Here is a 24979-nt window from a genome sequence, read left to right as displayed (position 1 = left end):
TGGTTGCTTTACATGATAATATTTCACCTGTCCTATTTATGCAACACTTTAAAAATCAGCAAAAGGGTTATATAACTAAAATTTATTATGAAACAAAAGGCAAAAAACTATTATGTACATAGTTTAGTCCTATTCAGTGTCTACTCGGCGCTTCTTGGCTTGTCTCTTGTATTCATTAAATACAAGAGCATCTCTTGTCACTGTCCAGCAATAGTCTACAAGCATTGATGGACTCCATTTGCCCTGATAGCGTTTCTCCATTGTTGCAATGTCCTGGTGAAATCGCTCGCCGTGCTCGTCGCTCACTGCTCCGCAGTTCGGTGGAAAAAAAATCTAGATGAGAGTGCAAAAAATGTATCTTTAGTGACATGTTGCAACCAAGGCTTTTGTATGCCTTGAGGAGGTTTTCCACCAACAACCTGTAATTGTCTGCCTTGTTGTTTCCGAGAAAATTTATTGCCACTAACTGGAAGGCTTTCCATGCTGTCTTTTCTTTGCCACGCAGTGCATGGTCAAATGCATCATCTTGAAGAAGTTCACGAATCTGAGGACCAACAAAGACACCTTCCTTTATCTTAGCTTCACTTAACCTTGGAAATTTCCATGGAGGTACTTGAAAGCTGCTTGTGTTTTGTCAATGGCCTTGACAAAGTTCTTCATCAGACCCAGCTTGATGTGTAAGGGTGGTAACAAAATCTTCCTTGATTCAACAAGTGGTGGATGCTGAACACTTTTCCTCCCAGGCTCCAATGACTGTTGGAGTGGCCAATCTCTTGCACAACTATCCCATTCACAGAGAAAACAGCAGTACTTTGTGTATCCAGTCTGCAGACCAAGCAAGAGAGCAACAAACTTCAAATCGCAACAAAAGCTGCCACTGATGTTGGTCATAGTTTATGCACCTCAAAAGTTGTTTCATGTTGTCATAGGTTTCCTTCATATGGACTGCATGACCAACTGGAATTGATGGCAAAACATTGCCATTATGCAGTAAAACAGCTTTAAGATTCATCTTCGATGAATCAGTGAACAGTCTCCACTCATCTGGATCGTGAACGATGTGGAGGGCTGCCATCACACCATCGATGTTGTTGCAGGCTACAAGATCACCTTCCATGAAGAAGAATGGGACAAGATCCTTTTGACGGTCAAGGAACATGGAAACCCTAACATCACCTGCCAGGAGATTCCACTGCTGTAGTCTGTAGCCCAACAGCTCTGCCTTACTCTTGGGTAGTTCCAAATCCCTGACAAGGTCATTCAGTTCACCTTGTGTTATGAGGTGTGGTTCAGAGGAGGAGGATGGGAGAAAATGTGGGTCCTGTGTCATTGATGGTTCAGGACCAGAAGTTTCATCCTCTTCCTCTTCCTCGTCTGACTCAAGTGAGAATGATTCTGGTGCATCAGGAACCGGCAGTCCTTCTCCGTGGGGTACTGGGCGTATAGCTGATGGAATGTTTGGATAATGCACAGTCCACTTTTTCTTCTTTGACCCACCTTTCCCAACTGGAGGCACCATGCAGAAGTAACAATTGCTGGTATGATCTGTTGGCTCTCTCCAAATCATTGGCACTGCAAAAGGCATAGATTTCCTTTTCCTGTTCAACCACTGGCGAAGATTTGTTGCACAAGTGTTGCAGCATATGTGTGGGGCCCACCTCTTGTCCTGATCTCCAATTTTGCAGCCAAAATAAAAGTGATAGGCTTTCTTAACCATAGTGGTTATACTGCGTTTTTGTGATGCAAAAGTCACTTCATCACAAATATAGCAGAAGTTATCTGCACTTTTCACACAAGTACGAGGCATCTCTGCTCACTTTGGCTAAACAGAAATGTGTCCCTTTGCAAAATCAAACACTGACAAATAAGAGAGCACGACACTGTATGATTTCTAGAGCTGATATAGGGCAATTTGTTCAGCAGAGTGATGTAAGCTTCGTTATGATTGCATCATCCATGACTTCTAGGAATAACATGATGCAATTCATATCATGTATGACGCAATACCAGCTTCAGATTGCATCATTCATTGTTTTGCCTAAAAAGCAAGTACTGTCCAAACCCAGTCATAGATTTATTCATAGATCCAGTCAAAGATGTATTTTAGTCATTTCTGGTTTAAATTGAGATCCCTTCCCTTTATAACTCACTTATCCTCCGCTATTCCCAAGTCAAGGGTCGTATATACTGACCCAATAGCATAACTTGAAAACTAGAGCCAATCAACAATTTTAAGCATCATTTTCGTTCTCAGTGACCCAGAATTAGAAAAGTTTGACTACATTTATTTCAGAAGCATTTTGGCTGTAGAGCAGTGTTATTAGCTGATTATAATTATATATTAGTAATAAAATATTTGAGTTACAACACAATCCTATGGTAAAGAAAATAGAATATGCATTAAAGATGGAAAATAAAGCCATCATATGTCAAAAAAATACACAGCAGCTATAGAAGCAGATATACGTAATAAAACACAGAACACTAAAATATATTGTAGAAATTACAGTCAACCAAATAAATATATTATAAGGAACCAGTATGCAGAATACAGTCAAAATTTGATTTAAAAAATAACCACTATTCATATTTGAAAAAAGCAGTCACTAAGGCTGCCTAACAGCAGTTGACATAACGTTCCCACAATGAATGTGGGGGGAAACCAACAAAATTTCTCTCTCTCTAATAATGTGTCATTGAAAGTAATTAAATATGCAGACTAAAGCTGTGGACACTTTTACTATTACTTAGAAAAGAATTCTCAAGAAATATATGTGATGCTAGCAGAGCAGGTGCCAGCTCATGCCAAGGCCCCTAGGCCTCAGCTGAACAGTGATAAATACATAGCTAAAACCCATCTGCCTCACCCATGTGTTAGCATTGTAAAAATAGTATTAGAGTTATAAAAAATGTGTTTAGACTTCATGAAATTATTGTAGGATGCTGCATGTATTAATCTCACTTATAACATCTGTACCCACATTATAAAGGTGATATTAAGTGCTTGTACTGTAATTCTCTGTAATTGTGTAAGTCATGAAACAAGAAAGCAGCATTAATTAATGTAAAATACTGGCTTCTTACAGATGGTATTAGGTCCTGCCCACAAAGAAAGTCCAATTGAAACTAAATAAGCCATTGTGGAACATCAAAGAGTACTTTGTTAATTGCATCCCTCCCTCACCCAATGAGGAGGAGATGTGCATGTGAACTCATCCCATCAGCTTGAACTCTGAGGGGGAGGGAATAAAAATCCCTGGCAAGAAAAAAAACTGTACCTCTATGCTTTAAAAACTGTACCTCTATGGACTTTGGGAGGGCAAGATTTCTATGCATAAGCAAGGGATCCCCAGCCTCTCAGCCTGGGTTAGCCCTGAAGGACATATAGGGCTTCCATATTACAGCAGTTTCTATCATCTTTTTTAACCTAAGACTGTAACTCATTGGTTTGTGTATGTTACCTGCTATAACCTTGTAAATAACTGTATGATTTTTTCTTAGTTAATAATTCTTTAGATAGCTTATTATAGGACTGGCTACAAGTGATATTTTTGTTGTAACATCTAAAGTGCAATTGACTTGGGGTAAGTGTCCGGTCCTTTCGGATTGGGAGTAACCTGAATATTCATGTGATTTTTGGTGTCAGGGATCATCTATCACAAAGGAAATCTTAGCTGGGTGGCAGGACAGATCGAAGTACCCCAGGGGACTGTCTGTGACTTCATGTTAAGGCTGTTATAGTGCCCGAGGAGTTTTTACTTGATAATTGGCTGGTGAAATCTAAGTACAAAACCCTGTTTCTTAACAGTCTGCTTTGATGTTGATACTCACACTCTTGAGCCACTACAGGACATCCTGACATTATGTAACCGTTAAAGAATGTTTAGAACAAAACACCCCCCCCCCCAATGTTATTCTGAAAAGTAATCATTAGATGCCATAGCATTATGCTGGCAGCATGACAACTGTCAGAGACATATAGAATTAAGTTTTTAGAAGATGTTCTGGGCTGGTCAGCTGTTCACTATTGATGGCTGCTTCTGTTAGGTCTCAAAGTCAATGAGACTTCTTAAGTAAGCATTTTCATGAATATATGAGTATGTAAGGTTGGGACTGCACTTCCACTCTAACAACCCAAATTTGTCTGGTAGGTGGACTGAATATCTGAGTAATTACCCAAATGGCTTAGTTTCCTTCATTTCTTTGACTGATGAGGTCAGCAAAGGATAGCTTCTACAATTCTTGAGATTGTGAGTAACAGGGACCTGTTTAATGACTACAGATAGCATCATTTATAATGCATGATCATGTGATTTTGGCATCGTGATCCCTCTTTAAACTTGCCAATTGGCTTAGATATCTAAATAATTTTACCTTAGTATTTGAAGGTACTCAAGGAATTCCCCAAAAGAATGTAGAGGAAGTGCAGGAGTTTTTGCAGTTAAGGACAAATACAACCCACATTGACTTGAAGGCGGAAGGATGGCCCAGGAGTTAGGGCATTTTGGAGACCTAGGTTCAATTCCCTGCTTTACTGCAGATTTCCTCTGTGACCTTGGGCAGTTATTTAGACTCTGTGCCTCAGTTCCCCCTCTGTAAAATGGAGACAAAAACACAGCCCTACACCTGCTGTGAAGATAAGTGCATTAAAAAGATTGTGAGATGTTTAGATAATATGGTGGTAGGGGTCACACAATTATCTTAGCATAATGGTTTGTAAACTATGTATTGATGACAATGTGGTAGCCCTACAAATATCGAATATTGACACATCACTTAGGAATACTATTGACTTAGCACTCTCCTAGAAAGGGCTCACACCCATAGCCGAAGCTGTATCATGCAACCTTGATTCAGGAAGTTATCCACTTAGATCCTGTCTGTGAGGAGACAGCCTGTCCCTTTGTATGGTCTGCATACTACACAAACAGATGAGGGGAGTCCCAAAAAAGTTCAGTCCTGTCCAGAAAAAAAGGCTTGACATAGTCTGATATACAATGTGTGAAGATGCTGCTCCTCCAGGAATGAATGTGGCTTAGGAAAAAATACAGGCAACTATACTGGCTGGTTTAAGAGAAACTGAGAGACCATTTTAGATGCAAATTTGGGGTTTGGCCCCAACATCACATTGTCTTCGGAGAATGGCATGTAAGAGGGTCTGCCATCGAAGCCTGCAACTCACACACTCTTCTTGCATATGTTATCTCAACAAGGAATGCAGTTTTCTGACATGAGAGACAGGGACAGAATGCCAGAGGCTCAAGTGGTGTCCCATCAGGACCTCCAAGGTGGTGTTAAGGTTCCATAAGGGAATTGGTTCCTGTACTGGTGAATGGAGAGGAAGAATTCCTTTCAAGAATCTAGCCACCATAGCTCTGGAAAACACTGATCTTCCATGAATGGGTGGATTAAAGGGTGAGATCACCCACAATGAGCTAAGTGACCACTGAAGATGCAGCAAATACTTCAAGATGTCTTGGATACTGGCCAATGTTGGCTCAAATCTTTGGGCCAATGACCACAGTGAAAAATGCTTCCATTTTGCCGAATAGGCCATCCTGATAGAGGATTTTTGACTACCGAGTAGGATTGGTTGAACAGTCGCTGAACATTGCTGTTCCTTCTCATTTAACCATGGAGTAGCCACGCAGTGAGATGCAGGGAGCTGAGTGTGAGATGCAAAGTGTGACCATGATTCTGTGAGAGCAGGTTGGGATGGAGAGTAAGGGATATTGGAGGCTGAATTTACAGAGCGAGAAGATAATCAACATTGCCTCACGCCAAGGCAATGAGGAGCCTGGCCCAATTTACTTTCAGCTTGAGGATGATCTGTGGAATGATAGGGATTGGAGGAAAAGCAAATAAAAAGGCCAATTGCCAGCTGAGATGGACGGAGTCAGTCAGGGAGCCTGGACTGATGCCCCCTTAGGAGTAGAAGAGACAGCATTTCCTTTGTCTCTTTTTGCAAACAGGTCGATCATCAGAATGCACCAACTGCAAAGGTGACTTGCAGGACACATGCCTGCAGGGACCACTTGTGACTCAGGGAAAAATTCCTACTGAGATGATCTGCTAGATGATTCTGGGACCCAGGCAAATGATCAGCCAGTGGGGTGATACTCTCCTTGTTGCACACAACTTGATTGCCTGTTGACAGAGCACCCTGGCGTGTGCTCCCCTTTGCCTGTTCAAATAATACATCAATAAGTACGTGAACCACTGAGCCCCTAATGTGGTTTGCAAAGGTGTGACAAACATTGTAGATGGCCCAAAGCTCCAGCACAATGATATGCATCGAGGCCTCCTGCTTCAACCACACACCCTGACCCTTCAGCAACCCCAGATGTGCTCCCCAACTGATCAGGAAGGCATCAGTGACAACAGATCTTGTTGGCAGGGGTTGGATAAAGGGAGCACCTTGACATACAGTTTCCAGAAGGGTCTACCAATGCAAAGAGTCCAGGCCAAGTCAAGGGATATGGACCAATCTGTCCAAGGGGTGAAAAGTCGGATAGTACACCGTCCTGACACATATTTGAAGGGGGCAAAGAAGCAATCTTACAAACTGGACCACCTGTGTGCAAGTGCACATGTGGCCCAAGATCCTCAGGCTCATCCAAACTGTCATGGAAGGCTGAGACAGCAGACTGAGACAAAAGGTGGTGAATCTCCTGAAAAGGGTTGGTCGGCAAAATGCTCTCAAACTTTTAGAGTCTATGAAGTCTTAAATGAACTCAATTTTCTGAGTGGGAACTGAAGTTAACTTTCTGGTGTTTAGGATGACATCCTGACAGTGGAGTAAGCAGAGTGTAGTATGTACATGAGAAAGAGCTTCCTCTCTGGACTTGGCCCTCAGCAGCCAGTCATCCAGACACAAAGATATAAAGTTTCTTCTTCTTGATATGCGCCCATCACCACAACCATATACTTGGTAAAAACCCTGAGGGCAGAATAGACAGAGTGGAAGGACCATGTACTGAAAGTGGAGCTCCGCCATAACAAACCAGAGGTATTTTCAGTGGCTTGGCAAAATTGCCATATGAAAATAGGTGTTCTGGAGGTCCAGTGCACCAAACCAGTCATTTTGAGATAATGCAGGGAAGATAATTGATAGGTGACCATTCAGAACCTCAGGTACCTGATATATTTGTTGAAGTTGCTGTAGTAAGAGGAGGCCCTAAGATATAAACCTTGGTATCAGAGGCCCGGTACAAGGCCTGAGGCCTGAACTAAAGTAATGGTCAAGACTTTGCTAACATAAAGCAAAGTTAGCTGTGAGCCAGAGGCAGGCCCTGCTCACAGAAGCTGGCAAGGAAAGGGCTGATGTTGCATAAACATATATTCACCTAGCATACCGAAGTATAAACACAGCATTAGAATACACTATACTGGAACATTTCATAGATAATAAAAAGACAGGCCGAACCATCCCAATGACAGGGGCAAAAGGGTAAAATGATGGATAGAGTTGTTTTGACCGAACCAACATGTACAAGGTAAGAGGTGGCACCTTAATACGTAGAGAGGCTGAACCTTGCTGCGTAGAGGGGTTGCACCTCAATACGTCAGGTGTGATGTGTAACTTGTTTGTATCTGTGTATAAGAATGCATCCCTGGGGCGGTGTCTTTGTCCGGCCGAGGGGGCAGTGGAAAGTCCCGCCACTGACTGAGCCGGGTCCATTGCCAAGAGGCACTTTCTCGTAGTATGCCCGGTAGACTAAGTAATGTATGGGGAACTGCCATTGTGTCCGAAGTCGCAATAAACCTAGTCGACGTGACTTTGCATCTTACTAGACTCTGTGGTTATTGGGGGTTCTCGTCGGGTGTGCTGTGTCAGCTATCTGCGCAGAGCTGGGGCAGCACACAGAGGGAACACACGCATGCAGCCGAGTGATATCAACATTGGAGAAAGCAGAGCACCACACCGGTAGTACTATGACAACAGTTGCAAAGGTCAAGAAAGGGTCTTATCCCTCCTTTGGATTTGGAAACCAGGAAGTACCAGAAACAAAGCCCTTTACCCTTTAGTACTTTACTTTTCCTCCACCACTCCCCAAACCAGCAGAGATTGGACCTGCTTAAGGAGCAGTATATCATGAGAAGGGTCCCTGAAGAGGGACAGGGAGGGAGGCAAGGGAGAAGTGGAGCGGAACTGGACAACATAGCCCAATCTGGAGGTGTTTAGGATTCAGCTGTCAGTTGTTATTGAGCCCCAAAACATCAAAAAAGTCAGCCAGCCTGTCCCTAACAGAAGCGGGGTAAAGGGAGTGATGATGGGACCATTGCTTTGGACAAAGGAGTCAAAATGGGTGTGTGGGGAACTTTAGGCAAGAGCGTGTCACCTGACCAAACCCAAGACCCAAATGCCTCCTCCTCTGCAATCTATGCCTCTTCCCAGGGTAGACCTGCTGTCTCTGGGGAGGAAAAGAGTGCTCAAAGGTGTGTTGCAGATGATGTTGCTGTAAACATGTAGTTCAACTTTTAACTTTCCAAAACAGAAAGTTCACTACTTTGTTTCTGCTGTATATATTTTTAAGACTCTGACAGGGATTATTCATCATTATTCTTCATTGTTTAATTAAAATGATTTCAAATTAACCTTATGCCTTTGTCTATGAACAAAGTGGACAACAACAACAAAAAAAGACAGCTCTTATGTATTGCTCACACTGTGGCAAAACTCCCACTGATTTCAGTAGGAACCAGGATTTTATCTTAAGCCCTCTTAACCCTGCTCTGGCAGTAAAAAAAAGTTTCCTTAAAATGGTTATAAATATAATTTATGCCCACAAGACCACGGTGGTGTAAAGTTGCATTAGTGTAAATGAGCATCAGGCCTCATAATGTTCATCACTGATAAAACACTCTCCATGGTATGCTCCCTTCATCCTGGCTCACTAAGCCTCTACTATCTTCTCATTCAAATTCCCCCTGAAAGCTCTCATTTCTGGGGCATTACCTAAAAGAAACAGTTAACTCTTTCCCATCCCTCAAAAGACACAAGAACTGAAGCATCAACATGTGCACATGACAAAAATTAGGTTGTTGTGATAGTATTCGATTCACATAAAATAAGAGCCAGGTATTTTTTTCAAGTTTAAATTAGTGGCCACGTACTCTGGCCCCAACCTTGTTTCCTTTTAAATCAATTATAATACTCCGTTGTCATCAGTGGTACTGGATCCATATCTAACTCTGTGTCCAAAATAAGTATTCAGTTTTAGAAAATGCTGATAGACCAGGAAAGTAGCCACTAAAAACAAGGATTTAAAATCACCCTTCATTGCTCCCTGTGTGTAAGAGAGGCATCAGAGTATAAATTATTAATACTATGGATACAAATTAAGGAAGAGATTTATGGCTGAGAGACCCCAAGAGATACACCTGATATTGAAAATTCATACAAAGAACATACAATCATTGAATTATCTAAATGCAACAGAAACTATGTACTGTACTAGGAGTATGTGTCATATCTATTACACAACAGCTACTGTAGCCCATCATCATGAGTTGACATGAATCACAGCAACAGCCAGTAATTCTAAAGCTACCAGCACACTCTGAGCTCTCTGGACATTGGTTAGTTGGCCAGTAAAAAAAAGACCAGCAGTGATAAAGTATCTTTTACATATGTGATTAATGCATTGATGGCCAGTCTCCCAGGATGTAATTGCTTTAAAAGACAAGGGATTGCAGGAAATGGGTGGTTTACTTTCTCCCTGATTTCTTTCATGTTTGAGGAAACTAGATCGGTTCACATATTTACTGTTTTATGCTTCAGATCTACTTAGCACTAGACTTTGTTGTTTCAAGGTATGCACAATCTGAATGAGGGCAGACTACTCATGGCAAGAGAGTTGTTATTTTTGTTTTTGTGGGAAGGGAACTAGATAAACTTTTCTGAGCCCGAGTCAATTGTTAAAACAAAACAAACAATCTGTTACAGTTTTAGACCCTGATCCTGCAAGCCTGTATATGAGCAGCACTGTTGAAGCCAAGGGTAGGGATAGGGTGCTTACTATCTACTTATAATTAAATATCAATGCCACCTCAAAGGCAAATGCAAACACTTAAAAGTCCTGCTCCCATTGAAGTCAATGGCAAAATTACTATAGATTTCAGTGGTGCAGGACTGGTTTCATATGTAAATCTTTGAATACTGAGAGTTGTATTAATCATTGAATATCAGAGTAGGAAGGGACCTCAGAAGGTCATCTAATCCAATGTGCTGCTCAAAGCAGGACCAACCCCAACTGGCCCCTACAATAATTGAACTCACAACCCTGGGTTTAGCAGGCCAACGCTCAAACCACTGAGCTATCCCTCCCCACCATACTAAAGTGCTAGTAATTATCTAAAATAGGGAAAGAGGACAAATGATCAGTTCTAACTGGTCATCAACTGTCAGAAAAGTGTTCTCCTTGTCCATCATTATTGCTCAAACAGCAGATGGCCATGATCCCAATATTAATAGTAGGCTACACCTAGGGAAATGTACATATGCTAGACATAGGGGAAAAAAGGTGTATAACTGTGCATAATCATAGGTTAAAATGAAACATTCTGAGAGCAAGTATGCTTTGCCTTCCCAAGAGTGCATCATATTTTACTGATAGATTTTTTGGGAACATAATTCTTAACTTTTGGAGTTAGAACCAAGAATTCAGAAAATATTACCATATACAGAAGAGGAACTGACATTGCTGTCTGACAGACACCAAACAATGTGGTATCAAAGGAGAGCCACACAGTTTGGTTTGCTTATAGACTTTAAAAAATTTCATAGGAATATAGGATTTGTCATGCAGGGCCAGACCAGTAGCCCACCAAATCAAATAACCCATCTCTGTTAGTGGCGAATATCAGATATTTGAGTGGAATGTACAGGAAACCCCATGGGGAACAATTATGGAACAGCCTGTCCAGAAGAGAAGTTTCTTCCTAACCGCATCAGCTACTAGTTGACTTATGACCTGCGGTAAGATGGTTTATCTCCTTGTTGTCTCTACAAGAACTTGAATAGAACTTTGAGATAAGTTGAACCATACTGAAGAAAATTGCAGGTTATCTAATTATGACAAATTTTACATGCCTACCATATTACATATGACTTTGACCATTAACCAAAAATAGCATATATGTACACTATGTATGTACAGCTAACAGCATTAACATGTCCAGTACAAGTTTGGTATGATAAAGTAAAATAAAAGATTGTGGGAAGTAAAATGTAAAATGGCAGCTTCATGGATGTTAAGATAATACACCACAAGTGCAGTAATGTACTCGATTCAGTAAAATAAAGACATTTTCATACTTGTCAAGAAGGTGATGAGGGGTGAACCTCAAAGTTCAGAGGTTTAAGTTTGTTTCAGATACTATAAAACAATATTTATAAATACATACATTACATTTCATTCAACTTATTTAGCAAACCATACAAATATTACAAGCTGTGGCCCCAATCCTGCGTAGAGAATCACTTGCACAGGCTTCTGAAGTGTTTAGAGCCCGCAATGAAATCAATGGGTCTCCACATAGGCACAAGGACCCACAGTACTCTGCAAAGATAACTTCCTCTATTATTAAACTATAACAGCTGCCATAGAAAACGGCAGCCTTTAAAGAACACACAGGAGGAAACTGCCTGTCTGAACTTCTGTGCACATAAAACTAGATTTGGGCTGGGCTCTGTGAAGTAGCTTTCTAGAGCAGAGACTATCTTCATCTGTTTGTCACTATTTTAATATAAATCTTTAATAAATAATAATATCTCAGAGTTTCAGTTGCTTTCTCATCTTTTTCTAATACAGTTTGCTCATTCCTAACAGACGATTTTGTATTTTAATATAATAATACAACATGATGTTTTAGATGCTCTTTAAGATGCACTGGCTGAAAGGACAGTTTAGAGAAGGAAAGACAGTAGGAAAGCAGCAGGAAGGACAATGTATCTTGTTGAAGAGATCACATACTGTAGATAGAAAGGATTGCATATGTATGATTGCACCATCAGTTCAAAATTACTATGCTCAATGAGTGCTACAATGTGTTTCTATACATTATTATAACAGCCTGGAACAGCCTTTTTTTATTTGATGAAGCGTGACCCTTCTCCCGACTTTCTTTTCTGACCAAAGATATTTTCAAGTACATTTTCATATGGCTATTTTGGGCCAAATTCTACGCATTTACACTAGTGAATATCCATGAAGATACTGCAGATTTACACCAATGTAAAACAAGAGTGTAATGTGGCTCTCTGTATTTAATGATTACATTTATTTGATCATTTCATGTGGAAAGTATGTCCAGTGCTCACACGCTAGTATTTCAAATTCTCCGATTCAGAGTGCAGAATGTTTTCAGATACTGTAGGTCTAGGTCCTCAGCTGGCATAAACAGGGTAGAGCTCCGTGGAAGCAAATGGAACTACACCAAAATATATCAGGTGAGTATCTGACCCTGTGTGTTTGTGATTAGATCACAACAGATTTCTCACTTGAAAGTTACTTAAACTAGCAGCTATTGAACCACTTACGCACGAACTGTTTGTGATATAAAATGTGCTGCCCTTCAGCACATTTGATGTTCATGAACCTATGGATTAGCATATATACAAAATGTCAATAGCTGCAAATAGTGTAACATTTATCTGCTCCTACTATGAACTTTCTGGAGGTGCTGGCATGAAATAGCAAAATAGGTGACACTCTATATTTTAATTTATATGCAGATTAAATTAAAGAATTTGAACTATGTTTGTTTCTAAAACCATTATTTCAGACAGTCAGTTACCTTTCAGCTAAAATAGATTGTTTTGTTTACATTCCAAAAATCCCTCACTATTACCGCTTCTCTTTATGGACTAAGTCATTTGGATGCAGGAGGATGTCAATTTTAAGCTATTAGCGTTTGACATTGAATTCCCCTTTTGCCCACTCTGCTTCATTCATTAACTTTTGTTTGGCAGAGAGACAACATACTGATGTTTTAAAGAAAGCCAAAGTACAGTTATAGATTTCTTTTTTTCCCTAGGTCTGGATATCAGCAGGGGTTTTTTGGATACCACAGCAGCTTGTAATGTACATTTTTTTTCAATGTCATAGTTGGTCATGCCTGAATAAATATATAGCATTGATGTTTAGTTTAATTTTTATGTCCCTTTTCTGAACTTTATCTGATCTCACTTATACTAGTGTAAATCAGAAGATCAATATAAATCAGAGTAAGAGTAACCATAATTAGGCCCTACATTTCTGTCTCTTTTCCTTTCTATAATTACACCAAATTTTCTGTTACTACAGCTGTTTCTTACAATTTCCTTTTCCATCCCTCTGCCCACTAGAACTGAAACTGCACACATTCCTTTCTTCAGTTTTAATCTGACTGAAAACCTGTCCCTTAGTTTTCACCACTTGACTCAGTTTCACGGTCTGATTCTGTAATTGACTTTTCATCATTTGCTTGTGTGAAATACCTGCGTTTGTAACTAAATGGGCACAAGTAAAATAATTTCCAATACCTCGATGAGTAACAACTGCAAGTTCTTTAGTTCTTTCTATCTGCTCAGCATTTCTTGGTCTTCTTCTTGCACTTTGTATGTTTGCTTGATGAAGGGAGAGCATTTCCTTGGAAGTGGTGGGTTCCAGAATTGATTTTCTGAGATTCATAGCTTGCACTCGCTGCTCTTCGGAAAGTCTATGGTTGGTGACAGCAGTAACACTGGATACAGTAACATCAGCAGATGTGCTAGCAACAGTAATAGCACCAGTAGTAGCCGCAATATGCTCCTCTAACTCACCAGTGGAGGCAGTTTTGGTCAAACTGGAAGAACCTGTGGGACACACAGTAGCACTGGATGCTAACTTTTTCTTTTGAATTGTGTTTTTCTGAACAATTTATTAAATTTCCCTCTGTTTACCACAGCAAAGACAACTGAAATGGAGAGAGAGAGTCCATAGCACTTTAGTTTTAAACATTGCAAGTAATCAGAACATTTGTGTGTCAGTAAACACAATGTGCCTGTACTGACTTTTACACACACATCATATTTGAATTTAAAATACCTTGCAAAAACTAAAGTACAGTACTTCTTGGGTTACCAATCAGGTTGGCAGCAAAAGGTCACTCATTGCCAACACACACCTGAAGGCAGCCTACCTAAAACAAAAAAAGATATAACTACATCTATATGGTGGGGAGCAACTGAACAATGCTAACTACCCTAGCAAAGCTGACACTGGCTGACAGCAGTATAACACAGCCTATGGAGGTGGCACTGGCTTTCTCATCCTGCTCCAACAGCTGTGGTAGCGTGTAAACTTTTCTCAAATGTAGATTCAAAAAACTCTAAGTTCCAGTCTTTCCAGTGTTGTTTGAGTAAGGACATGAAAGACATTTCACCCCTGACAAGGACAAGGACAGAAGGGCAGTAGAAGGTAAATGTTTTAATAAAAGAATCACTTTGCATAGCCATTTACACTTGGTACCATACAGAACCTTTAATGAATGTGGTACACATACTCCAACACCATCACATCTTTCAGATCCCACTGCAAGATCTCATATGCTATAATATTTAAAAGAAATCAGCCAACCAATAAGTATTTGCTTGAACATCAGTTAGTAGATGATTTAATTAAACAATATTTAAACTATCTGGAAAAGTCAAATTGTACAATAGCTAAACTATGCAAGTCACATGGACTTATTTTTGTTACTCTTGTGCTTTCACCCCATGCTCTTCCATCCTCTGTTTCTCATTCTCACTTGCCACATCTTGGCACATATTTGACTGCAAGCTAGGGTTGCCAATTTTGGTCACATGACATAAAGATTAATCTTTAATTAAAAACTAAATCCTGGAGACTCCAGGACAATCCTGGAGAGTTGGCAAACCTACTACAAGTGCTTTGAGGCAGGGATCACCACTTATTTTGTGTTTTACAGCAGTGATTCTCAAAGCCGGTCCACCGCTTGTTCAGGGAAAGCCCCTGGTGGGCCAGGCCAGTTTGTTTACTTACTGAGTCCACAGGGTCAGCCGATTGCGGCTCCCACTGGCAGCGGTTCGCTGCTCCAGGCCAATGGGGGCTGTGGGAAGTGGTACAGGCCGAGGGATGTGCTGGTCACCCTTCCCACAGCCCCCATTGGCCTGGAATGGCGAACCATGGCCGGTGGGAGCTGTGATCGGCTGAACCTGCAGATGCGGTAAGTAAACAAACTGGCCCCGGCCCGCCAGGGGCTTTCCCTGAACAAACGGCGGACCGGCTTTGAGAACCACTGTTTTACAGCACCTAGCACAAGGGGGTGGGGGAGGCTACCATTTACTGGGGCTGCTGGGTGAAATTGCAATGCAAATACATAATAATAATTAAAGCCAGTGTAGAGTGAACTGTGCAGCCTTATACTACAATCTTAAGATTTAAAGGAAGCACATTTTTTTAAAACAGAGCTTTACTAGTGGTTTGGTACAATAATTGGTAAAGGCTTCTGGATATCCTTCTCAGCTGATAACATTCCATGTTTCTATATTCACTGTCTAGCTGTGTTTCCACCAACCAGACTGAGAACCTGCCCTCTGTATCCATCTAAGTGTTCTCATAGATACTGCATGGGGAAAGTCATCCAGCCTTTTTGTTCAGCTTTAGGGGGGGAAAAGATTTACACACTACAAAACAGAATAAGAGAAACAGAATGGAATTTGGCTGTATATAACACCTTTCATACTCAAGATATATTAAATCTCTTTATAAAGTAATTTAATGTAGTAACTGTGTAGGCAAACAGAACAGCCATTATGCATTCAACAACTCACACAGTCTCTGACATTAAAATGAGTTTTATTTGCATGGGGAATGTTGTGCAGAAGACTTGGTGTTCTGCTGCTCTTCCTGAAAAATGTCACAGTAACAGGATCAGTAAGTTCCATGTGGACTGTAATTAAAACACATGCCAAGCATTATTCTTACTACAGACCAAAGGGACCTTGAGTTGGTATCTGTTCCAAAGTACAGCCCTTCTAAACAGTGCAGCAGCACTTCCCCTTGAAGTATTGCAAGATCTTGACAACACTGGGGAAAAACACAGATTTAAAAGAATGACTTTTTAGCAAAGAGGGGGAAAAATTTACTAACTGAACCAGGATGACACCAATATAAATAAAAATTACTATTTATTCTAGAAAAAAGCAGCAGGCTGGAGCCACAGTTATGAACAATTTTGAAAGATTGCACTAGTCATGTTTTGTGACGTGATGGGACTTAAAGTGCTTTTGTGGTTAAAACACACAAACTCATTTTCTCCCTAGAGGGATGGCTTTGAACACAGTAGTGTGGCTTTTGAAGCAAAGAGCCCTTTACATGATTAATTATATAACTGATCCCTGAAGCTTCTAAACTATGAACAAATATTATTTACACCAGGGGTTCTTAAACTGGGAGTCGTGACCCCTCAGGGGATCCTGTGGTTATTACGTGGGGGGTTATGAGCTGTCAGCCTCCACTCCCAAACCCCGCTTTGCCTCCAGCATTTATATTACTGTAAATATATTAAAAGTGTTTCTAAATTATAAGAGGAATCACACTCAGGAGCTTGCTGTGTGAGAGGGGGCACCAATACAGAAGTTTGAGAACCACTGATTTACACCATGCTGGCACCTGTGGAGAAAGAGGCAGTCTCTGCTACTACCAATATCTACTTTAAAACCAAATTGTATTAAGGGTTTGAGGCCAGTTTATATAATACTAGACATGTGGTGTTTCAAAAACTGTTACAACTTATTGAACACTCCATTTGAAAACCTTCAGTAAGAAAAATACCACTTATTTAAAGCCACTTACTTAAAGCTCCAATGGTTTGTGCACTGAAAACTGTAGCGACTGGCTACACAAAATTACCTTCAAGTAAAACCTTTGGCTTGTTGTTCTGTCACATCAATTTACAACACAAAAATGGACTCATGCAGATGATCAGTAAAAAAGTAAATGGAGCATGGGCTGAGTTAATGCAGAAGGTATCAAGACGAAGCCAGAGTTCTGTTTATGCTACCCTAGATAAACAATTTAAGTTACAATTGAGAATTTATACTACATGAATGGTTCTCTAAGCAGTATTTACTTGCAATCTGTAAAAATACAGAGCCTGGTGTGATAAAATTCCTATATATCAAATTCCTAGAAGATGTCTATACAAACCAGGGCTACCTGCAGACTGCAGAGGTATATGAGCATAACATAGTCTAGGGGCTGAAATGGAACTTTGCTTCAGACTCTGTCATAATTGAAGTCTGGTGCTCTAGCTGGTTCTAAACACAATATTCATATTTCTTTTTCTCTCTTCAGTGGTTTATCTCATAACATCTTGGCATATGTATCAGTTTTTCCCACCTCTTACTCTTTCCCACCCCTTCCCCAGGCATTGACAGCCGGATGGTCATCTGACTACCTAGTCACAGAGAGCCAAAGAGAGCCATTTGGAAAATGGTAAATAATTTTCTTACATTAATTTGATGAAAAAAACCAACATGTTTGTGAAGGTTTTTTTTAAAAAATTAAACAATTTTCAAAAAAAGAATTTTCCATTTTTGACAGAATTATTAAAATGTTGAATGAAAATGTCATTTTTTGTTGAAATAAGGAGAGAGACAGACATTTCAACCACCTCCACAGCCAACCATTCACCAAACGTTTTTATATAGCCACCAACTCAACCTCATTTATCCTATCACAGTCAAGAGCAGAGAGGGCTCAGCAGCCTGAATAGCAGCCAGTCTGTTCTCTGCAGAGGGAGAGAAAGGGAGTCTCAAACAGCAGTCCCCATGCTGGGTGGGTAACGATGGGGAAAGTGAGCCTGAAGACTGCAAAAAGCAGCCACCCCAGCTTCACTGGGCAGGATGAGAAGAAAAGGGTGCAACTCTCTGAACAAGAGTCACTTCCTGTGTGGTTTCCTTGTGTCAGAAGAGCAGGGAGAAGCCAGCAAGAACTTTATTTTAACATTATGTGTATATTTCATATATATTTATGGCAATATCTTGCAAGAGCAATCATGCATTAATTCCCAAGTGGATTTAATACTTTTCATTTATTTCGGAAATATTAAGTGGGAAATTCTAAAATGACAGATAAGCTGTAGAACTATACAAGACAGCAACGCAAAACACAGAACATTTCCCCCAAATCTTAAACTCCTAAAACTTTGGGTCCTGCAGGTATATGGAAGGCCCATGAACTTTCCAGTCTATGCAGGTGCTGAGGCTGCTCCCTGCTCTGTAACCATACTTTCTCTATTTCCCCATCGGTATTAGCCCAGCAAAGTGGGGAAAGCAACTGATAGCTGGACGTAGCCCTGGAAGTAGATTATTAATAAATGTTAGAAATAGAAATATTTACAAATGCAAATACTGGAATGTACACAGGGTTCCATTGGTGAAGTCAAAGTTGAGGAAAAAAGGAGGCAACAGAAAATACTAGCAGAGTAATTATGGGCTACTTCCACTATGCAAATGTAACCATCCTGCTTGACCGTCCCATTTGGAAATAAACATTTTTTCAAAACCAAACTGTTTTATCTGATGCATACAAGAAAAGGGGCCACTTGTAATTGCTTCTGAGTAATACAAAAGAATCAGTTCAGAATTCATTATGAGTAAGCCATTAGTGGCAGTAACCATAATATAACTCTGATATCCTCATAGAGGGTTCTCCTACCAAGAGGCAGAGTTGTATAATTCAGCTTCAAAAAAGGAGATTTTTAAAAAGATAACAAGAGGAAAAAGAAGCTTCAAGGAAAAAAAGTAAGAAATTAAAATCAAAATAATCAAAGAAGAGGATGCTTAACGATAGCTTATTTGACCTGATGTATTTAGAATCTAAGTTCTAAAAAAGAAAGGGATGAAATCTCATTAGATGTACATACTTTAAGTGAATCAATAGAACATTTATTGAACAAAGATCATTATGAAAAGAGGTATAATTTAGAGCAAAATAGCTGAGAGAGTAAATTATATGATTAAAGTGCATGAGTTTGTATAGGGAAAAAAAAACACAAATCAAACAAAAAAAACCCCTGACCTTTAAAAATCCACCCCTAGTATAACTAAGAAAATGGAACACATTTTTGCAAGTAAGAGCAAAAAAGACAATCAACTGGCCTAAAAGTAATAAAGTTAGAAGAGAAAAATTCCATAGAAGTGCTATTGGCTTCTCACACCAAGAAAGTACGGAGGGAAACAAAAAGGCAAGAGATATTGCAGAATGAAACTTAAATGAGATTGTAACAGGGCCAGCTACCACCTGAGTGCCCCAATTTTGGCCTAGGGTGACCAGATGTCCCTATTTTATTGGGACAGTCCCGATTTTTTAGTCTTTTTCTTATATAGGCGCCTATTACCCCCCCACCCTCATCCTGATTTTTCACATTTGCTGTCTAGTCACCCTATTTTGGCCAGAGGTCACTCAGTAGGCACCCTGCCTCAATTTATCTTCTGCAGTGCTCCTTACATAAACTCTACCAGTCCAGAGTCCTGAAAACATTCCCATTTTGGGGTCTAACTTATTTATATATAATTCATAACAATACTTAATCCTGGGGCTTTTTCCCTTTACTCAGAAGAGAATCCTCCGCTTACCTTGTCCACTCCCTCACCTTCCTGCCTTTTTGCTCGCTGCAGCTTGCTCCAGCCTTCTACCTCTGTCACAACTTCCTCTCATGGTTTCTGTTTCCCTTTGGCTTTTTACAGAGTCCAGCTGCCCTCTGCCGGGCCCTACCTAGGCTGTTAATGAGGCACAGGTGGGCTGGACCACGTAGAAATTACAGAGACCCATCACACCATGAATTGGATGAATGCAAGATTGACTTTGTTTCCTGCTTACAGACTCTTACTGCCTTGCACTTTGTCTCCTAGTGGTAACTCTAAATGTTCACCATCACTAACACCACAGTCCAGTTCCCTCTTAAAGGGCCCAATCTACACTGTGACAAACATATTTGCACAAGATTTCCCTTGTGGGAAAGTCTATCTCTAGAACCTAGCCCTGGACTGACACATGTTATGTAGTGCTGTGGGAATTACAAACTCTCTGAGAGAACTGTTTGATGAGCCATGGGAGACAATAGTTCCCACTTCACATCATCATGTGCAGGTTTGAGGAGATGCCTGAGAGCTAGAACAGGGTAATTGGTGACTTCCCCATGGCAAAGATAATAGCTTAAGGATACACAGTAGAGGACATTGGCCAAGTGATGGACTCATGCCTGTGAGAAGCCAAATGCAAAGAAATAATTTACACTTCTTAAAAATTCTCTTTCAGAGGGGAACTTATTGTTTATACAGGTTGGTGTCTGTGGCATATTTTAGGGAAATTTGTGTCATTTTAAAAATGAAATGTATCATTTATTTGTATTCCAGTAATGTTTGGAGGATTCAACTGAGTTCAGATACAGCTAGATACAGTACATACACAGTAAGAGAAAGTTCCTGCTCCAAACTGCTTGCACTTATTTAAGTGACTGATAACCTTGACAGATTAAATTGCAATAAATGTAGTTTTCATCAGTGTTCTGAATAATGTAAGCCCAGAAAAGCTGAATCACTAAAAAAGGATGCAATTTATCATTATAAGCATCTACTATACTGCAGGACTGGAGACTAGTCCATTTTTTAAAAAGGTTGAAGGGTAATGCTGGGAATTATAGATTCATGATGCTTATCTAAATACTGAGAAAAGTATTTAAGAAAATGAATACAGATTTATTAACTTATCAGATCCAGCCCTGTTGTGATAATCTGGGGGTTCAAAGAGGCTGGAAAAATACTGGGGATTTCCTTGTTGTGAGAGTGTCTCCAGGTGGTGCAGAGACAGTGTACCAATTTCAAACATTACCCATCCTGTGATGCCCAGAATAGACTGCCTGTCTGGAAAGGCAGCACTCCAGTTCTTCTTGGCTGGTATAATGGTCCCCAGAGGCTATAGCTAGCCAATACACTTTAAAGCAGCCCTGAATCTGCCAGGGCCAGCAGAGAACTGGTTTCATAATCAATGAGATGCAGCTGATGTGGGGGAAGGGATAGCTCAGTGTTTTGAGCATTGGCCTGCTAAATCCAGGGTTGTGAATTCAATCCTTGAGGGGGCCACTTAGGGATCTGGGGCAAAAATCAGTACTTGGTCCTGCTAGTGAAGGCAGGGGGCTGGACCTGATGACCTTTCAGGGTCCTCCCTTCCAGTTCTAGGAGATAGGTATATCTCCAATTATTAAATGTCTCTGTGGTTCCCTCACCTCCTTCCTCTAAACTGTGCTCAGTGGACACAGCTGAATCTAACACAGAGCTTTAATGCACCTAGATGAGTATAATGATAGAGACAACCAACACATCCTTCTCTAATGGTAAATCATGGCACCACAATCTATTGCAATGCCTTAAAACACTCAACAAAATTGAGGATAAGGAAAACAGTGGATATAATTTCTTTATGCTCTCAAAAAACTTCCAATAAATTCCTTTACAAGTGGTTATTAAAGAACATTTGTAACGTCAGAATGACATAAAGAGGTAATTCTGGATTACAGACTGGTTAAATATAAAGAATCATAATGAATAGCCAAGTGTCATCACTAAAAGAGGTTAATAGCAGTGTTCATATGAGATCAGTGCTAGCATTGGTGCTGTTCTATATACTTATTAAAGACCTAGAAGACAACAGTTAATTGGTAAAACTTGCTGACAACACAAGTTGTTTAGATTAGTCAGAAGACAGTAGGGAGGATTGTGAGAAAGTTCAGAGGACCTAACAAAAAGCTAGGTAATTGCATAGCATGATAGCAAATGAAATTCATCATCGACAAATGCGCTATGGAAGCTGCAATTTAAATTAATTGAATATTGATGGGCTCTGAAATTATAGTAAACAATCAGGTAAAAAAAGATCTACGGAGACTATAAATTTGCCTTAGTTTGCAGAAGCAAACGCAGGGGAAAATATTAGGGTGAGAGAATAATAAAGAAAATAATATAATGCAATTACGGTGCTTGCTCCACTGTTCTGAGAGAGGGTTCCCTATTCTTAAAATGGGGAATTCTGGGAGAATTGGTAAGCTAGTATAAACTAGTATATACTAGTATAAATATTTAACGTGCACCCACGGTATATGGTATGTCCAATGGGTGAGGCTGAGGTGCACCGAGCTCCAGGAATCTCCCAGGCCCTTGCAACAGCCCCCATGGAGTAATTACAAAAAACCCAGGTTAGAGCAGCCAGTTTAGATCACTTGATTTTAATTATTTTAAATAGAACATAGAAATTGAGATGGGTCCAAGGAAGGTCAAACTGATCATAGGACTGTGGTGTTAAGTGGTGGGCAGTGGAGTGGAGTTCTGAATTCCAAGAGAATAAGATTAAGATTTTTCAGTTTAGAGAGGATAAACAAATGAGACTATTATAAAGGGACTATAGAATAATGAATGGCATAGAAAAAAAAAGCAAAGGGACGTATGGATTTTCTCTTTCCTATAATAAAAACAAGAGGGCAATAAATATAAAATGAACAAAAGGAATGCTTTAGTGCAACATATAATAACTTGTGGAACCCATTCTTGCAGGATATTATTCAGGAAAATATGTTAGCAGGATTTAGAAAGGATAAGTCCTTATGAAAAACAATAGCATCTACTAAGCTACATTAGCAAAGGTAAAATTATAAAGATATCAAGTCTTCTGCTTTAGGACATACAAACCATCAATGAGGGTCAAGAAAAATCTCCCAATGGAATTCTATTCACAATACAACATAAAGAAAGTGGCATAAAGAAAGTGCTACACATTTTTTGAAATTGACAGGATGCTGGAAGAGGTATAGTATATTCCATTATGGCGGGACTATTTACTGGAAAAAAAAACTATTTTAAAGTAATATTGCAGAATAATCATTAAAGTGAATTATAAATGTTTAATTATTATTAGTCACAGTAAAACCTAATTGAATTAATCCAGTCAGGAAACAAAATTATACCATATGATGTATGTGTCCAGACACACTAGCCTCAGCAATGCCTGGAATTTTTTTTAGAAAATAATTTACTTATACATTTCTATAATCTTCACATCTAGAGTTATCAAATCTATCAGAGCAAATAATTCACATAACAGGATATGTATAAAATTTCACTTTTCAGTGAGTGTTCCATGTTTCCAGTGCTCTTTCTGGCCCACAAGAGAATACAGCTTACTAATAAAGGAAAGCACTTCATATGACAAGAGTTGAATACCAATATATTTCTTAATGAACTCAGTGATAACATATTGCCATTAGCTAGTTAGTGCTGAATTTATTTCAGAATGAATAAGTGAGGGCCATCTTTTGAGGGAATAAATATATTGTTTGTAAGGGAAAACACTTCTGAGTTATTTCTGTTCAGATTGAATATGATACAGTCTTATTTAGCAATTAATTTTTAGCAAGGAAAATGTTAGGCAGCACTATAAAGTGATGTGGAAGAACTGGTGAAACTTAATAAAAAGATCTATCCTAAGTGAGGTGCAGAGAACTCTCTAGGAGACCAATGCCATTATGAAGCTATTCAGGACCTATTCTGAAATGTACCTAAGACTGTAAGAAAAGAGGTCATTTCTGCAAATGTAATAGATGCCATCAGCATCGAGTAGGTAACAGGTAGGCTGTTAAGCTATAAAGCATACCTCTTTTGTGCAAGGCACAATGGCTCTGGCTCAGCAGAAGCTGCTATGCTAGTAAGCTCCAGTGAACCATTAGTCAAATAATTTCAGATAACCTGTAGACATTTGACTGAGTATATATTAATCCTTAATGTATTTAGAAAGGAGTGACGCACAGGGAATCTGTTGGGCTGGATTCTGCATTTTATAGAGAAACAACTTGGGCTGTGATGGGAGAACACACACCTGATTTTCAGTCGGGTGGAGTACTCAGCACCTTCTGAAAATCAGGTCCCTTTAAGCAAGTTGGGTGCTGAAAATTTGAGGCAAACATAATCACCAGTCATTTTTGAAAATGTTGCCCTGCTGTTGAGAAAAAAACCTTGGCTGTATCCTCTGTGTACAATACTGAATTGCTTTGTTCTTTAGATAAAGCCATTTAGAAGTCTTTGTGCAGAAACGGCATATAATGTATAGCTCCTGTGTTTACTCTCCAGTCTTACTTTTTCTTTAAGAAATAACTTACTTTTCAAGTCCAGCAAGAGCTGTTTACCATGACAGTTATACTCTTGCAAATCAATTATGTAGTTCATCAATTCAACTGATATTCTAGAGGAACTGAAAATTGATGGCAAAAAGCCTCTTTATGAGAAATGAGTAAAGAGTCATTATCTATGTAAACCAGCTATCCGAGGATAACATTTATATCCCCTTTTTAAAATAAGGGTTTAGTTTACATATTTGTAGACAGCTGTATTTGGAAAGGGTTACTATACTGAACATGGGGAAGAGGCAAGCTGAGAAATTACCTGAAATCAAATAGTAGTCTGCTTCACATTTACTACAGCCTTAATGTAAACTTAGGGTTGCCAAGTGTACACTTTTTGACTGGAACGCCCAGTCAAAAAGGGACCCTAGTGACTCTGGTCGGCACCACCAGCTTGGCCCTTAGAAGTCTGGTCAGCGGCACAGCGGGGCGGGCGGGGGGGGGGGAGTATTGCAGGCTGCCTACCTGCCTGGCTCCATGCAGCTCATGGAAGCGGCTACCACATCCCTTCGGCTCCTAGGTGCATGAGTGGCCGGGGAGGCACCACATGTTGCCCCCATCCGAGTGCCAGCTCCTCAGCTCCCATTGGCCAGGAACCACGACCAATGGGAGCCTCGGGGGCAGGGTCTGTGGGTGCAAGGGCAGCACACGGAGACTCCCTGGTTGCCCATGCACCATGGGGGCCACAGGGACCTAGCAACTGCTTCCTGTGAGCCACAATAAGTGACATCAGGACCTCACACCCCAAACTTTCCTCCCA

The 24979-nt window shown here is 40.1% G+C and overlaps 1 protein-coding gene across 3 annotated transcripts in view; it reads right to left on the bottom strand.

The window, feature by feature from the left end:
- CSMD3 (CUB and Sushi multiple domains 3) overlaps positions 1 to 24979 on the bottom strand; it is a 1155643-nt gene that overhangs the window by 732279 nt on the left and 398385 nt on the right. The window contains exon 7 of one of the 3 annotated variants that reach the window (XM_045006341.1): positions 13529 to 13840. The exons of the other annotated variants lie outside the window; for them this stretch is intronic. Within the exon in view, the coding sequence (XP_044862276.1) occupies positions 13529 to 13840 (312 nt within the window). The remainder of the gene's footprint in view (positions 1 to 13528; positions 13841 to 24979) is intronic. 3 annotated transcript variants of the gene reach the window in all.

Source organism: Mauremys mutica, chromosome 2 (genome assembly GCF_020497125.1).
Source record: "Mauremys mutica isolate MM-2020 ecotype Southern chromosome 2, ASM2049712v1, whole genome shotgun sequence".
Classification (NCBI taxonomy): Eukaryota; Metazoa; Chordata; order Testudines; family Geoemydidae; genus Mauremys; species Mauremys mutica.
This window is presented reverse-complemented; position numbering and strand designations above follow the sequence as displayed.